Source organism: Sinocyclocheilus grahami, unplaced genomic scaffold, assembly GCF_001515645.1.
Source record: "Sinocyclocheilus grahami isolate Dianchi unplaced genomic scaffold, SAMN03320097.WGS_v1.1 scaffold31.1, whole genome shotgun sequence".
Classification (NCBI taxonomy): domain Eukaryota; kingdom Metazoa; phylum Chordata; class Actinopteri; order Cypriniformes; family Cyprinidae; genus Sinocyclocheilus; species Sinocyclocheilus grahami.
The window spans coordinates 70,399-87,366 of NW_015505210.1; the positions used below are offsets into that span (position 1 = coordinate 70,399).

At 36.9% G+C, this 16,968-nt stretch overlaps 2 protein-coding genes across 3 annotated transcripts in view; both read left to right on the forward strand.

The window, feature by feature from the left end:
• The window catches only part of LOC107573341 (TBC1 domain family member 2B), a 17,318-nt gene extending 6,067 nt beyond the window's left edge, over positions 1–11,251 (forward strand). The window contains exons 3-13 of one of the 2 annotated variants that reach the window (XM_016259784.1): positions 383–548; positions 2,314–2,486; positions 2,590–2,816; positions 5,899–6,291; positions 6,608–6,718; positions 6,924–7,120; positions 7,629–8,123; positions 8,242–8,359; positions 8,908–9,093; positions 9,311–9,432; positions 9,929–11,251. In XM_016259784.1, coding sequence (XP_016115270.1) covers positions 383–548; positions 2,314–2,486; positions 2,590–2,816; positions 5,899–6,291; positions 6,608–6,718; positions 6,924–7,120; positions 7,629–8,123; positions 8,242–8,359; positions 8,908–9,093; positions 9,311–9,432; positions 9,929–10,124 — 2,384 coding nt within the window. In that variant the 3' untranslated portion in view covers positions 10,125–11,251. The remainder of the gene's footprint in view (positions 1–382; positions 549–2,313; positions 2,487–2,589; positions 2,817–5,898; positions 6,292–6,607; positions 6,719–6,923; positions 7,121–7,628; positions 8,124–8,241; positions 8,360–8,907; positions 9,094–9,310; positions 9,433–9,928) is intronic. The other variant, XM_016259791.1, reaches the window with a different exon arrangement.
• A 702-nt stretch (positions 11,252–11,953) lies between these two features.
• LOC107573357 (death-associated protein kinase 2-like) overlaps positions 11,954–16,968 on the forward strand; it is a 35,393-nt gene continuing 30,378 nt past the window's right edge. The window contains exons 1-2 of the mRNA XM_016259799.1: positions 11,954–12,051; positions 14,269–14,469. Of these exons, the coding sequence (XP_016115285.1) occupies positions 14,393–14,469 (77 nt within the window). The 5' untranslated portion in view covers positions 11,954–12,051; positions 14,269–14,392. The remainder of the gene's footprint in view (positions 12,052–14,268; positions 14,470–16,968) is intronic.

Genomic DNA, 16,968 nt, shown 5'->3' on the forward strand with positions numbered 1-16,968 from the left:
GTGGTTGCCATGGTAACCAGTGGCCTGTGGTCATTCGCAGACATCCTGGCGCCCAGTCTATTGGGTGAGGGGTCTGTGACGACTTGTTAATCTAATGAATAACTGATTTGTTAAATCAAATGAAAAATTGTGTTTTTGATTGGTCCAGACGCTACAGATGTCATTAGAAAAGTCGGCTATTTATGAATAAAGTAATTATTTGTACATATGTTAATGAGGGATACAAAAGTACACCACAAGCACTTTTGTACAATTAAATTACGTGTTTCTCTGCAGTGCAGATTTACTAATACGTTGAAACAAGGACACATCTTAGATTGATGAATGACACTGAGAAAAGTGCCAGACTGTGATAACTCAAACTGTGACCATGTTGTTTTAGAAGCAGTGCTCTATGAGAAGCCCAACGAGAGCATGGAAAGTGTTCGGAGTGACTTTGCTGTGGAGATGGACAGTGATGGGCTGGTCGGGCTCCAGTCGGCGCGTAACCCTGTGGCACAACCCAACGCAGCTCTCAACTCACTCCGACACTGGGGCTCTGAGATCAGGTAGGATCCTGGGAGACTCACACTAGGATGACCGCTATTGAGCATCATTTTTTAAAGGTTTTAATTTAACTGTATTTAATTGAAATCCTGCATGTAGAGCAAGCAAAAAGTATATAAGAACAACTGTAATTATGTAAATAATAGTGCTGTCAAACGATTCATCGCGATTAATCGCATCCAAAATAAAAGTTTTTGTTTGCATAATATATGTGTGTGTATTGTGTATGTTTATTATGTATATATAAATACACACACATACAGCATATATTTGGAAAATATTTACCTATATTTAAATATATATTTATATTCATATCATTTATATCATATATAAATACATTTAATATATAAACATACCATATTTTTCTTAAATATTTACATACATGTGTGTGTATTTATACTGTATGTACATAATAAATATACACAGTACACACACATAAATTATGTAAACAAAAACGTTTATTTTGGATGTGATTAATCGCGATTAATCATTTGACAGCACTAGTAAATAATAATGATGTAGGTCTATTACGTACGAATTTACAGTTTGTTTTTGTTTGTTTGTTTTTTTTTGGGGGGGGGGGGTATATATTTCTTTATTCATTCATAATTTAACTGTCCCAGTGTTTTAATACTGTGGACAAAAGCTGTTTGGTCTGATAATGTGAAAGTCTCTATATAGTTTGTATTAAAACAATATTAGAAACCTTTTTTGCACAATGTAGAGCATACAGATATACATTTAGGCTATATTTGTTTGTTTGTTTTTATTAGCCTTCAATTTGCACATAATTAGGAGTAGAATATTAGAATATATATATATTTTTTCTTTTTTAGGAATTTTTTTTATACAATTAATGAAATAATAAAAAAAGCAACAGATTGATAATCAAAATAAGTGCTAGCTGCAGCTTAAGTACTTTTTAAAGAGAAAAGAATATGCTCTTTCAATATATTGTCATTATTATATTGTTTTATTGTATTATATTAATATAATACAATTCATAGAATTATCTGCTTTCACCATTAGCTTAATCAGACTGAAGCCTATAAATAATAAAAATAATAATAATTTTGGCAGATGCAACTATAGTCTGATAACTGTCATGTTGTACTGTAAATCTGATCTAGTCAGTATGGTTAAGTATTTTGAGTATTGTGGTTGAGACAAGAATTTGTCACTTTTAATAGTCTTTATTTATGCATGTCTAATTATAAATGGGCAAAATTGCAGGTACATCTGTATCTTGATTTAGAATGATTAATATTTAACTAATTTTCCCAACCGTTTCCATGTGTGAACGCCTTTTCAAACTTTCCAAAAGACTTTGGACGCATCTGTTTGGATGACCTAATGCTGAAGCCGGCCAAAGGACTGGATCTGGATTTCAGCAAAGATAAACAAACTAAAATAGCTGGAAATTCTACAGCAACTACATGTTAGCTTTTAAGAGACTGGCAATACTTTGACCCTTTATGCAAATAAAAGAAGACTTATAAATGTGAGAGAGGTGAAAAAAACAGTAATCACAGAACATGCTGACAGCAAGACAAATGTAACACGTCCATCATATGAGTACATGTTTGAGTGAAATTTCTTTACTATTTCAAAGTTTCGAATGAACTCATATAGACATCTGACATCAGTAGTAGACAGTTTGATCTTTGGCAATATACTGTGGTTAAGTTAATACCGTTACACATGAATTGTGCTTCTCCGTACTATATTGTATGATAGCATTTCTTTGTTTCTCCCACCGGCTATCAGAAATAGCATGTCTCATCTGCGGGCCAGCCGAGGAGGAGAAAACAGACGCAGTGTGTTTTACACAGCCAACAGTGAGGACTGGGAGATGGTGAATCCTCCAAACAAAGACACACCAGAGCACAAATCTCCACCTGACAGCCAGCGCCGGGAAAGCCCAACTCACGTTCAACGATGTAAGATGATCGTTTCAGACATTTTAATGACACACACAAATGATTCAGTTAAACTGAATGCCTCTGAAACTGTGTCTGTCTTGTCACTCCTGACTGTCCGTAGACTCCATTGGCTCAGCATTCACGTTTGACTTCCGCAACCCCTCGAGAATGAAACGGCCCTTTTACATGGGCTCTGGGAAACCCAACCGCAGTGCAGAGAGCTCGCCAGTTGAATGTAACGGGACCAAGACCCCCGAACTGCAGCTCCGCATTCAGAGCCAGCAGGAGGAGATCAGTTGCCTGCAGGAGCAAGAGAACCAGCTCAGAGAAGAGCTCGCCAGTCAGAAGGTACGATATGAATAAATTAGGTAGAGACCAAGTTTTTTTTTTAAAGGGGTCATATGATGCGATTTCAAGTTTTCCTTTCTCTTTGGAGTGTTACAAGCTCTTGGTGCATAAAGAAGATCTGTAAAGTTGCAAAAACTAAAGTCTCAAATCCAAAGAGATATTCTTTATAAAAGTTAAGAGTCAACCATGCCTGCCTAAAACGGCTCGTTCTAACACGCCCCCACATGTCTACGTCACTATGTGGAAATATTAGCATAATGCCGCCCAAATGTGCACGCAAAGAAAGAAGGCGTGGTTTCAGGAACAGCAGTCGTGTTGATGCAGCCATGTCAGGGAGAAAGCAAAAGCACTTTATTTGGCCTTCCGGAAGTAGATGCAATTAGGAATCATTGGTTAAGATTTATTTACAACAGAACAGCACAACCCACATGTTCGAATTTTTCCAACGCATTTTATGGACAACTGTTTTTTTAACCTAGAAGAGTACAAGGCTGGCTGTGCACAAAGGCTATTGCCAAAAAAAAAAAAAAGGGTAAATTCCGACTTTGCTATGAAAATCTGCCGCTTCTGAATCAGCGACTGTAAGTATGTTTTGTTATTAGTTTAAGTATTTGTTATTGACTGTTCAAATGTGGAGTTTTGCACAGCACAGAGTAACTTGTCGTGTGTGTGAGGGGAACAGGGTCACATCACAGGAGAGTGAACTGCCTGTCAGAAATCATAGCACACGCGGCTTGTGTACTGCATCATCACTGTGTCTATCACGCGACTCTGTTGCCCTTTCGGGCTTGAACTGATGGTAAAACTAACGACATTATTAACTGTCTTGATATTTACTTTGAAAGCTGACGCTCGCGATTATGGTAAGGGGCGTTACATTTCCGACGCGTGCTTGTGGTGTTCGGCCAATCACAATGCACTGAGTCAGCTGGCCAATCAGAGCAGACTGCGCTTGTCAAAGGAGGGGGCTTTGTTGAAAACAAAGTGTTTGAGAGAGGCAGGGTATAGAGGCAGTAAAGTATTTGAAAAATAATGTGTTTTTTGAACATTAAAGCATGTCAACATATTCTGTTACACCAAATTCACAAAATAATGATCTTTAAAATAGCATCATATGACCCCTTTAAGCCATCAAGACACTTAAGTTTCATTCTTGAAGGTCATAAAATATATTTTATTTTTGTGGTGTGTTTAAGCAAGCTGGTGTTTGTATAAAATGTTAATTTGCAATCCCGTCATAATTTTCTACATGATCCATAAGTATTTGCTTGAGGGATGGCAGCCTTTAAATGTGTGTCTGCAATTATTCTATTTCGAGTTACATTTCCCCCCCCCCCATGTTGTACCATGCTGACATACAGTAGTTTTACTGCAAAGGCAGGCAGCAGTTCAAAACAGAGATTTGTATAGGAATTTCATAGCTGTTTGCTAATAGTTCCTCATTCCTTGTAATACTTATTCATGGGGATTTCCCATGTGCAAGTGAATAATCAGACAGTGTCTGATTATTCTATACATCCTCTACATTTATAATTCACAGACTTTTCTTATATCCACCTTCAAGCTTTGGTGCAGTAAGCCATTTTTTACATCAGCCATATATTTCTGTGTGCTTTTATATATAGGTGTCAGCACATCTTAAGCAAGGGCCCTGAGAACCACAAAATGGGTACTGTTGTTGTGCTTTTCCCTTTAAAGTTCCCCTTTGGCCCCTGGCTGTGCTTTTAACACATTAACAGCTCTAGATAAGGATTCTGTATAACATATACTTATTCAATTATATAATTTAATTATATAAATTATTATATATATATATATATATATATATATATATATACACACACACACCTTGCTACGTGTACTGTGTTAAGCTAACCGAGACTTGTCATTTGCACTTATACAGTATATTGTTGCTCTTTTGTTAGTTTTGACTGCTTTTCTTGTTCTCATTTGTAAGTCGCTTTGGATAAAAGCCTCTGCTAAATGACTAGATGTAAATGTAAATGTTTATTCATGATTACAACATTACTGATAATATTTAATTAACAATTTTTCTTTGATTTGCATATTCCCCAAAAATGTGTTCAGTTACTCACTAAATTAGGTGTGATGAGACTGTTTCCTTAATGGCTGAAAATACTGTTGCGTTTTATTAAAACATGCTGAGAAACCTACTAAAATTTTAACTTAAAAAACATGCCAAGAAAAGAAACTTGAGCAATGGGTCTTTCTTTGTACCTGCATTTCAGTTCCTTGTCTTAGTTCAGGTTGCATCATGTGCAGACTTTTGAAACTGTTTAAATTTATTTTTGCAAGGTAATTTGAATGTTTGTACATAATAATGATTAACTTTATTTGATCTCCAGGTTTCTTTTTTGTTCTATCAGTTTGGTGATAATTCACCAGTCCATAAAGATAATTGACATTTGATAGCTGAAGGTTCTCAAAACCTTTCTCCAAAATGCTGATCTTATTAGGTAATACAATACTAGACAATTCTAGGGTCAGAATGTAACACAAATTACTCATCTCGGACAAGCCCCTGACTTCTTATGACTCCAGTTAAGAGTGCTACCAAAGCAAGGGTTCTGAGTTCCCTTTATAGTTATTGTGCCAAGCAAAAGTAAAAAAAAACAATGAATGAGTAATTTAGTCAATCTGATGCAAAGACAAGTGCCAGCTGACTCGGAGGTATACATTTTTGCAACTGGTTCTAGTGCAGGGGTAACCAACCCTGCTTCTGGAGGGCTACATTTCTGTGGACTTTAGTTCCAATTGTGCTCCATTGCACCTGCCTATTATTTAAGTAATTCAGAACACATTGATTAGTTGGTTAGGGTGTGTTCGATTAGGGCTGAAGCTAAACTCTACAGGATAGTAAGATATTAGGCCCTCAGGAGCAGATTTGGCTACCACTGCAAACTTTGACCTCAGGACTGTAAAGACTAATCAGTGACTACGAACGATCCCAGTTTTGCTTGGTCAGTTGGTGTTTTTGAGTAGGTTATCTAAGTAATTGATGGGTCACTGTGGTCTGCTGATCTCAGAGGCTTGAGCTTCACACAGTATTCTCTTCTACCAGGAGTTGGTTCATCTTCTCCAACAAACACTACGTAGCTCCCAATGTGATTGGCGTTCCACAGTGTCTCCTGGGAACATGGGGCCTGACAGTCATGACCAAGCTGAGAATGAGGTGGACAAAGCCCTGGCAGAGAGGGACACCCAGATCAAAGACCTTTGTGGACACATGGAGAAGCTAGCTTTGGAGAAGGAGAGTCTTCAACAGGAGTTGAAGAGTTTGAAGATCAAAGTTGGGGAGATAAATGAACAGCTGGGCATGCTCATGGAGACCATTCAGGCCAAGGATGAAGTCATCATGAAACTTTCCCAACAGAGCAGTAATGAAGAAACCCAGTCGGCTGAATGCAACTCGCCTAGTGCAACTAGGGAACAACAAGAGTTGGACATCCTGAAGGTAGCCCAAGAACATCCTAATATATGTACTTTCTAATCACTATATCTGAATATATATAAATGTGTGAGTAGGTGCTCAGGGAGAGCTTAGGGTGAAATACATCTGACATAGGCAAGAGTTGCATGCAAGATTAAGGCATGTTAGAAGTCCTTGATGTTGAGTCCAAGTCAAGTCTTGAGTCTTTTTTCACAAGACCAATTAAATTCTCAGATCCTTTAGGTTGTAGTTTTCTGTATATTGCAGGTTAGATTTATAAACACTTCATGACTGTTTTGTATCTCACATACAACCTTTTGGCTTTTTTACACTTTTCCAGGACAGCCTTCAGGGCTACAAATCCCAAAATAACTTCTTAAATAAAGAAATTCTGGAGTTGACGGTCTTGAGAAGAAATGCTGAATCCAGAGAAAAAGCGCTAGAGGCAAAGGTCTGTGACTTTAGCTACTCACTGCACACAAACCACCCTGGATGTTTTGTTTGCAGATTCTTTCTTATGTGCCATGTTAGCATTTCCTTTTCCTTTTCCCTAGCATTCCAACCTTTGCAGGGTTGCCTGTGCATGTTTTTTTGATAGCCGAGGAATCATTTTTGTGCTTCACATGTTCTTTCTTCCTTTGTTGTGTGTTCTTCAGTGCACCAGTTTGGAGGCCAAGCTGTGTCAGGTGGAGAGTAAGTACCTGGTTCTACTACAGGAAGTGAAGACTCCCGTTTGCTCCTCCTCAGAGCAGACCCATAGCGGAGAGGTAATCACTCGCTTACTAGAAGATGCACTACAGGTGGAGAGCACAGACCAGCAGGAGCACCCTATCCTCAAACCCAACGCTGTCAGGTATCATGTCACGAATAATTTTATTTTCCTAATTTTCCTATTTTTATGTACAGATACAAATAAAAAACAAAGCTTCCTCCCTAGTTAGGTCATTTATGCAAACATGAGTTATATAGAAGTTGGCATGGTAATGAATATATGGCCACTTAAAGCTTTCTGTTACCAAAACGAAGAGTAGAACTAGCTCACCATTCAATATGAATTTGCTTTTTTGTTTACTTTCAGTTTTGTTCAGCCACCCCTTCTAAAGATCCCATCTTCAAACATGTTTGGTCTTGTTAGCATTCTTCAAATGCTACTTGTCATAGGAACAGGATGTCAGTCATGTTTTTCTTGAGTGGATCCATTCTCATACCATGCTTGGTTTTAATTTGTTGTCTTAACAACTCGCCTACTAGTTGATTATTACTATTAAATTTGGCTTTGTACTTTGAAGATTGTTGGGTCTTTTGTTACAAATTGCTTGTAAACCAAATAACCCAGTGATACTGTTTTCTTTGTCATTTAGTGAGTATGACATTTATGGCTTCAAAACTGTCCCGGAGGAGGAGGATGAGGAGGAAAAACTTGAAGCCAAAAAGAGAGCGCTAGACCTGAAGTCCCTCTACCTGACAGACCAGGAGACCTCAGTCAGGGTGAAGTGGGACAACTACCTGGCCATCACCATGAACAGAGAGATGGTTCGCTCTCCAGAGCTTAAGGCACTGATGCGAAGTGGGGTTCCCCATAAACACCGTTCCAAGGTGTGGAGCTGGTGCGTGAACTTCCATGTGAAGAAGATTCGTGACGGCCTGCCAAAAGACTATTATCAGAACCTTCTGTCCATGGCGAACGAAAAACCAAACCCAGCCTGCAAGCAGATAGAGCTTGATCTTCTGCGGACGCTCCCTAACAACAAGCACTATGCCTCTCCTGACTCAGATGGCATCCAGAAACTCAGGAATGTGCTGCTGGCTTTCTCCTGGAGGAATCCAGATATCGGCTACTGCCAAGGCCTCAACAGGTAGCAGATCCAAACTATTCCATCAGCTCTAGTGTGGGGTGTTTGTGTTTCTTCATGTCTAAAGTGACATCAGCACCTTAAAATATATGGATCTGAAAGAGATTTCTGATTGTTTCAGGCTGGCAGCTATTGCTCTTCTGTATTTGGACCAAGAAGATGCGTTCTGGTGTCTTGTGGCCATTGTTGAGGTTTTCATGCCACGTGACTATTACACTAAAACATTGCTAGGTTCACAGGTACTGTCTCAAGATTGTTCTCTCTTTCACAGTCAAGAAAAATCCCCCAAAAACTCAGGCAATTGGAGCACGGGGCTTTGAGAATGTCTTTGTTTGCTGGATATGACTCACTAGCAGCAGGCACATCTCTTTTCTGTTCTGTCATCTGTCACAATGACTAGAGATTTCAAGTTCCTTTCCATCGACAAGACATTAACATGCTTGTTGAACGAACTTTACCACATTTTGGCCTCATGCAACATGATCACTATCATGTTTTACCTTTTTTTCCTGTTACTAACTACATGTTCGTATGCAGAGTAACTAGCCAAGTGCTTTTCAATTTAAACCACATTATTGGCACACTGCTAGTTATGGCTTTTCATTGCTGACATGTGACTGCAGCAGTCTTTTTGCCAGACCTGCCAATGGAGACTGAAATATAAATAAGTCCATGAAATGGTGTTTTGGTATTTTCTATCACAAAAAAAAAAAATGTTAAAATTAAAAAAAAATTGTTTTGCTTTGTTTGTTGATTTGTTTTTGACTGTATCTTGTTTTTGATATAGGTAGATCAGCGTGTGTTGAAGGACCTGATGTTTGAGAAGTTACCCAGGCTTCATGCTCATTTTGAGCATTATAAGGTGGACACCTCTCTCATCACCTTCAATTGGTTCCTGGTTGTGTTTGTGGACAGCGTTGTCAGTGACATCCTCTTCAAGATCTGGGACGCTTTTCTCTATGAGGGACCCAAGGTATGAAGAATTATGTAGACATGGTCCTTCAACATAGAATTTTTGTCTAACTAATAGTTTACAACACCGATGACTTGAAAGATTTCTAATCTAAAATGAGCATTGGAAATCCTCAGACACTTAGATAATACTTTAATACTCACCTTTCTTATTATTAATTTCCATAATGAGTCATATTAGTCTAGTTGTGTGCTGATGTCTCTTTTTACCTTGGCAGATAATTTTCAGATTTGCTCTTGCACTCTTCAAATACAAAGAAGAGGAATTTCTAAAGCTCCAGGATCCCATGACCATTTTCAAGTACCTTCGGTACTTCACACATACAATCTTGGATGCAAGGTTTGTGCTTCAGGTGTACGGGATAGTAATAAATTATCATGAAACGCACTTTTAAAAACTTTTTTAAATTATTATATTGACTTATTTATAGTGGCTACATTTATTTCTTTATTTATAATTGAATATTTTTTTACTTAATAATAATAATAATAATGAATAAACAAATAATATTTTATATTATACATATTTATTATATTCTTTTTTTAAATATTTTGAATTATTTCAGTTTGTGGTTTGATTCGTCAGCATTGGGAAACAACTTGATACACATCAGCTGCTTGACTAATAATATAATTAAATTATTTAATAATAATAATGCAGTACACAGGTAATATCTGTTTTTTATTATATATAGTATTATACATATTTATTAAGTTTTTTTTTTCTTTAAAAATGCTTTGAAACATTTGGGAGCCTTTTTGCAGGAATATTGTCTATTATTTTGATGTATTATATTTTAGTTATTACTTTATATGTGATCTTGTGTTTCGCACAGGAAGTTGATGAGCATGGCCTTTGTGGACATGAACCCATTCCCACTGAGGCAGATCCAGAACCGTCGCACGTTCCACCTGGAGAAGGTCCGCCTGGAGCTCACCGAGCTGGAAGCCATCCGGCAGACCTTCCTGCGGGAGAGAGACACCACCCTGGAGGGCCGCACACTCATCAGTGACGACGAGGAGGACAGCTGAACCACAGCCGATAAGGGACCAGACCTGCAAAGATGATTAGCCAATCACATCGTGTCTTATACTTTTCAATGTATTTCACTTAACAAACTGTGAATTTGAAAGACCAAAGACCAGTATTCCTTTTGATTAATCAAAATAGACGTCTTTTTCATTGTCTTGTCCAGTATTTCATCCATTTTTACATTGACCAAAATCAGTATTAAAGTAACTAAAGTACTTTGCATTTAGGTAGTAATGATTGGGGTGGATTGGACAAGTGTCAAAATTTTGATACACTTACATTATGCTGGACATATTGGGATGTACAATCCTGGACACCAACACTTTTTTCTTTCAGCCGCACATATTAAAACTTCATTTGTTTACTTACTCTTAGTAATCATATCAGTACTTGTATTTTATTGTAAGAATCAAATTCAAGTTTACAAGGCCTGCCCTCTTTCTAAACTTTCGGTACTTTTATTAAGTGGAAAACGCTCATGTGTGTTAGATCTATCTACCAGTACTTCCTGTCTGCTCAGGACATGATTACCAAACCCTGCTATATCACATGATTTTTTGATTTATGATTTATGTTTCACAAGCATCAGTTCTTGTGGATTTAGGTCCTAGAAGCACAATGCACATTTGCAATGTCTCACTGATACCTTTATTGTTTAAATTCAGGTGTTTCCTTTGTTTCTGAGCTTTTCTCTTCTATTTTAAATATGATACCGTGTAAAATCCACAGTGATACCTGAAGCTGCTCAAAATGAAAATAATAATGTGGAAACTGTGAGTTGTTTTTTTTTTTGTCAAGGGTTCCAAGAAAGTGTTAATGTTGATGTTGTTGCTGAAATTCACAGACAATTGAAAATGGAATAACAACCCATAAGTGCCTGTGTAATGAGGGAATGGATATCTGAATTACTAGCACTTTTCGTAACTTTCAATGTAAAATTTTGCTTCTGTCATTTCAAAGTCATGTATTACACACTCATATGTATGCTTGGAAAAGGTGTACTCCCTTTTAAATATCAGTGCAATTACATCTACTTTTCATTTAGCACAGTTAATAGATCTTTTACTCCATTTAAGCATAATATTAGATGCACATATTAAACACTTTATCACCTGCTAGTATGACTGCAAATGTCAAGACGAACAAAAATGTAAAACTGATAGTCTATGGTTTTACTGTGAGAGCCGGTCTCTCACAATGACCATGTTTTTGCATGTAGATTTGGTCACCCATACTGCCCTTAAAAAAAGACACGTGTTATTCTTTTTGAAATATGTCATTTTAAGTCAAACTAAGCCCATATTTACATATGTTTTCTCTGTTTTATGTACATATTGCAGTCTCAGACTTGTTAGGACATTGGTTGTTTCAGATAATCTTTAGTATTTCTATGTTATTTAGCTGTCAAGTATGTTATGGGAGCTATAGTAGTTGTCTTGTGTCTTCAGTGAGTAAGCTATGATTTCAAACCGTCTTTGATGCTGTTGTTCGATGATCCAATGCGTTGCACGGCATATCGATTGGTGTAAACATGCTGGATGAAGCCGAGATACAATCGGATCGGTACGTTTTCAGACTAAACTGTTCATTCGATTAAAAAGATGAAGTACTGCTTTAATTCGACTGAAATCTAACTCTTAAAGTGCATTTTGATTTGAAACCAGTTTTGGCCGATTCAATGATTTCCTAAACGACTCATTTACACCGGTGTGTTTGAACGAGATGATCATTATTTATTATCAGATCATTATTATTGGTTTGAACCGGTTCAATGATTCACTGAAAAGCATCACCGCTCGAGATTGACAGCATTAGCGCGTGCGCTCCTCCAGTCTCCAGTTCAACAGGAGAGACGCGCTCAAACCCGAATGCGCTATTTATTTCAGCGGAATACAGTCAAACAAGTGTTTTCTCTTAAAAGAAAAGGTAAGACGACCCACATTTTCTTACTAACTTAAAGTATCAAAGTTACGTTTTCTTGTAGTTCGGTGTCTTGTAAAACTTGTGAGCAATGATAGCTATAGGAAGAGATGTTATGCTGTGAAGGTTTCTCATGGTTAGGGGAGAGCGGGGCACAAAGTAACACTTTTTGACTTTCTCAAATTGTGTAAATTCACATGGGGTTCAGAGTATAATTTTTTTATCCATAGTAATTTCACACTTGTCTAGTACACATATGTCGCTTTATTTCATAATTACAGTGTATACGTTTTTCTTTATTTACCCTCAAAAATTGGAAGTGAAATGTGACAACATGCCCCGTAGGTGGGGTACGCCAGAAATATAATTTTACTATGGTAAAATAATTGTTCAACGATTTCTTCAAAAGACTTTTGAATTTTGGCGCACTTTTTTCTCCATATAATGTTGATATAGTAACTAGTGAATGCTGTAAATTTGGTTATGCTAGCATGTGTGGAAATATTTAAACCACGTGTGTTACAACTTACCCCGCGTTACTTTGTGCCCCGCGCTTAGTTATCAGTGTTGGGGGTAACTCATTACAAGTAATTCGAGTTACGTAATCAGATTACTTTTTTCAAGTAACTAGTAAAGTAACGCATTACTTTTATTAATTTACAAGAAAATATCTGAGTTACTTTTTCAAAAAAGTAATTAAACCAGAAATATAATTTTACTATGGTAAAATAATTGTTCAACGATTTCTTCAAAAGACTTTTGAATTTTGGCGCACTTTTTTCTCCATATAATGTTGATATAGTAACTAGTGAATGCTGTAAATTTGGTTGTGCTAGCATGTGTGGAAATATTTAAACCACGTGTGTTACAACTTACCCCGCGTTACTTTGTGCCCCGCGCTTAGTTATCAGTGTTGGGGGTAACTCATTACAAGTAATTCGAGTTACGTAATCAGATTACTTTTTTCAAGTAACTAGTAAAGTAACGCATTACTTTTATTAATTTACAAGAAAATATCTGAGTTACTTTTTCAAAAAAGTAATGCCAGTTACTTTGTTTTCCCATTTATTGACTGACAAGTCTCCTGTCCCCATATTGGGAGAAATCGGGAGTACAGAGGCGTTGTGGGCGTTGTGTGAACACGATGTTACTGTAGTTCTGGACTAAATGTGAATGCGCATTAATTCATCCCACTCACAAAAAAACAGATTTAGTATTCATCAAAATGAATTAAAACAGTGAAATGCAAACTTGACTCAAACCTGCAATAATTAAATATGTTAAATAACACAAATGTATCTAATCCCATTTTATTAACCAATGTCTTTGCTGCTGACCTTTGATGATCCAGTTCAACCATACTAATAAGCAAAAATGACTTTAGAGAAACTAACAATTGTGCTTTGTTTTTTTTCATTGCTGAAGAGTGTTTCTTCTCCTGCGTTCTACTGTACAGACGTGAATTTACTTTTGCTTCAGCCTGAGGTTTATTCATTACACTTTTTGGTGTGAAAGGGCTTTTATATTTGCTATAAATAGAACTTCTTATATTAAAAACAATCAAGACCTGCTTGTATTTAAAAAGTAACGCGAAAGTAACGCAAAAGTAATATAACGCATTACTTTCCATAAAAAGTAACTAAGTAATGTAATTAGTTACTTTTTTTAGGGAGTAACGCAATATTGTAATGCATTACTTTTAAAAGTAACTTTCCCCAACACTGTTAGTTATAGAGTACAACAAACATCGGTACAGTATGTGTTTACCTGCACCTGTAAGGTAAATATTTATCACGATATTATCAATATACTTCTATTCTTTACTTGTATAACAATGAAACGGTAAGTGAAGTCAGTGTGTCATGAACAAATGCTGCCCTAACGTGCACTTTTTCCCTGGCAAAATCAGATAGACAGCAGTCTCAATTTCACCTGATAATTCTCATTACATTGAACCCTCATTTTCGTCTAAAGAAAGTCATTTGATCACTTCTAATTACTTGATATGTCAATTTTAGTCTACATAAGGCTCTTTTTGTCTGGTTCCTTCCTACCTTACATCACCTTCAGTAAGCAAAACTGTATATTTTGTGACATTCTCACATTGCCTTTACGTCCAAACAAGAAAGATGTGATACATGCTCTTTTACACCTTGTTGGAAGTGAAGGAATGCAGTGCAGCATGCTGGAACATGTGCTGATGTGAGTGTCTGTGACTTACAGAGCTGCACCCTACAGACCTGCAGAACTTCCCAACTAAGCTTGTGTGCTTCTCGAGGGACACCTTAAGACAGATTTGACCTGCTGTCCCCTGTTTACCGAAACACAATCATCATCATCATCATCAATGAGGACATTAGGAATGGCAGTGTTCAAGCAACAAAAAGTGGAGGATTTCTATGATATTGGTGAAGAACTTGGAAAGTAAGTGATATGATGGGTTGCCTGAGGATGTTTTACATTCGCTTCTAGCTTTTGTGGGTTGTTGACTTGCCGGTAATTTCCATGGATGGTCCCCTGAGGGTATTTACAGGCCAGTTTAACAGCTGGGGAGCTAGAGTTTGGGAACAAAAAGGTTTTACCTAACAACTGACAAGCTTCTCTGATTTTTCATGTCACTGGACAATAACAAAATGCATCCAAGGTATTATATCAAAACTGTTTTTAAGGGTAAAGTTCAACCTATAATAAAAATTCATGGTGTTTCCGTTTATTTTTCTTCTGCAGAACACAAAAGAAGATATTTGGAAGAATGTTTAAATTATTTTGGTTCATACACTCCTAAAACTAAAGGTTATTTATTGTCACGGAAACTTTCCATTCTACAAAAGGTTCTTTATAGAGAAAAAAAGGTTATTTTGATTTTTTTTAATAATCTTCACACTAAAAAGTTGTTCTTTTAGGACGTGTACACTGAAAGGTTCTTTGAGGAACCAAAAATGGCTCTTGTATGGCATTGCTGCAAAAACCCTCTTTTGGAACCTTTATTTTTTGGACTGTCATTGGGGTCCGACATTGTTTTGAACCCCACTGAATTTCATTTTATGGACAAACAAAACAGAGGGCATTTTTCAATCCCTTTAACATATTATATTGTTACAATAATCTTAAAAAGCACATAGTAGTTGGAAAATAGATCTACAGCACACTGACCAAAAACGTGAGGGCCCCCCACCCTCCTTTCCCCTGACACCAGTTCTCATCTTGAGTCATGTTTTGTTCTCTCTTACAAAGCACACTCCCCTTAAAAGCTGTCCCAACAGGCAAGCCTAACACTTATTAATGCAAAAAACTTTTATAATAACAGCATTTCTACCATTTCAGCAGAAGGAAGTTGCAAATCCATCCAGACAGGAAGTGCTAAACTGTGTGAACATTCAGGAAAGGTGTAGTCTCACATCCAGGTGACTGCCGTGTCTCTCCTCTGGCTATAGGTTGCAGGTGAAAGACACCCTTTGGCGCTTATCTGTCATTGGTTTCTCTTATAAAAACTTGAACATATACTGTATATACAAGGAAGGCCATAAAACTGTTTTCAGGGCAGTTTGGAAAAGCATCTTCCTGTAATTCGGAAAGGTTGTTCCCTTTTGTCACGGATGCCTCCTATGAGGTACTATGGGTTACAGCAGAAAGACAGATGTTGGTCATTGTTTGCTATATGTAACAACCTCAGCCATCTGCCTCGATGGCTTTGTATCCCACTCAAAGGCACAGTTTCTATGACACACCCATGATTAAATGAGATACCTGACCTCCCTTGCAGGACCGTAACTGAGAACAGGTTTGATAGTGCTGTGCGTTAACAGGGAGTTATTTATATTAATGAAGGACCAGCTTTGTTTTGTTGAAACCTTTAATGCAACTAGAATTAGGCCACATTTTCTGAAGAACTCAGCACTTTCCAAACAGAGTTTTAAGTTAGCTAACAACACAATACTCTAATAAGCTAAAAAAAAATAAAATAAATAGCACAAATACTGGGTAAAATGTAGATTTTTGTTTGTTTGTTTATGACACTGTACAGTTTTCTGAAGAAAAAGTAGTCAAAACTTTCTAGTGTGTTGCTAGGTAGTTCATTACTGGTCTAAAGGCCTATTCAAACCCAAAATGATAACTAGCAGAAACTATAATTATATATAAGCATCCACATCAACAGACGTTAATGTTGTGCCTATAAGCATGCGCTGCAGTTTTGCCATCTGCCACAATAAATGCTTGAGCTCTTTAAAGGTGGTTTCTGATTATCTGTCAGTGTTTTTATTGCTCATCAACTAGAAAAAACGTCCTTAAAGTGATCCCAATGATATTGTTCTTCTGTGTCATTATCGTTTTTAGTTCTCATAGAATAGTTATAGTTATCATTATAGATATTGTCCACAAGTGTTAAAGGGACTTAAGTCAAAAGAACCAATCACTAATTCTCTGTGATGTTCTTGTCTCCAGAAATGGCGTGTCCTACTTCAGTGTAAGTCTGTGGGATTTGTTTTGCCCATTTTCTCATTCAAAATTTGTTATTCGACAACAAGCCTTCAAATAGCCATCTCATCATACCTCGTTTTGGCCAAATTCAAGTCAAACTGAATCCAAGATGGTGGAGAAAGCAGGAGAAATGTTGATATATATGTATATTTCATTGAGTATTTTTTAGATTATTTTACCCAATATTTATGTGTGTTATGTATTTTTTAAGTATTGTGCCATTAGCTTAGCAATATGCTAACTGAGTCTTTTGTGCAGAGCTCTTTTTGTGTGTTGAGTTGATGTCTATGTAGAGTGTTTCAAATCAGTCACTTTAATAGCCTAAATATGAGCCAATGGTAATTTTTTACAACGAAGAACATACAGTACAATAAACCTCATTTTGCTGAGTTGACTACAGCACAAAGTACAAAAGCTAAAGTTTGTTAGCTTAGCAATGCGTGT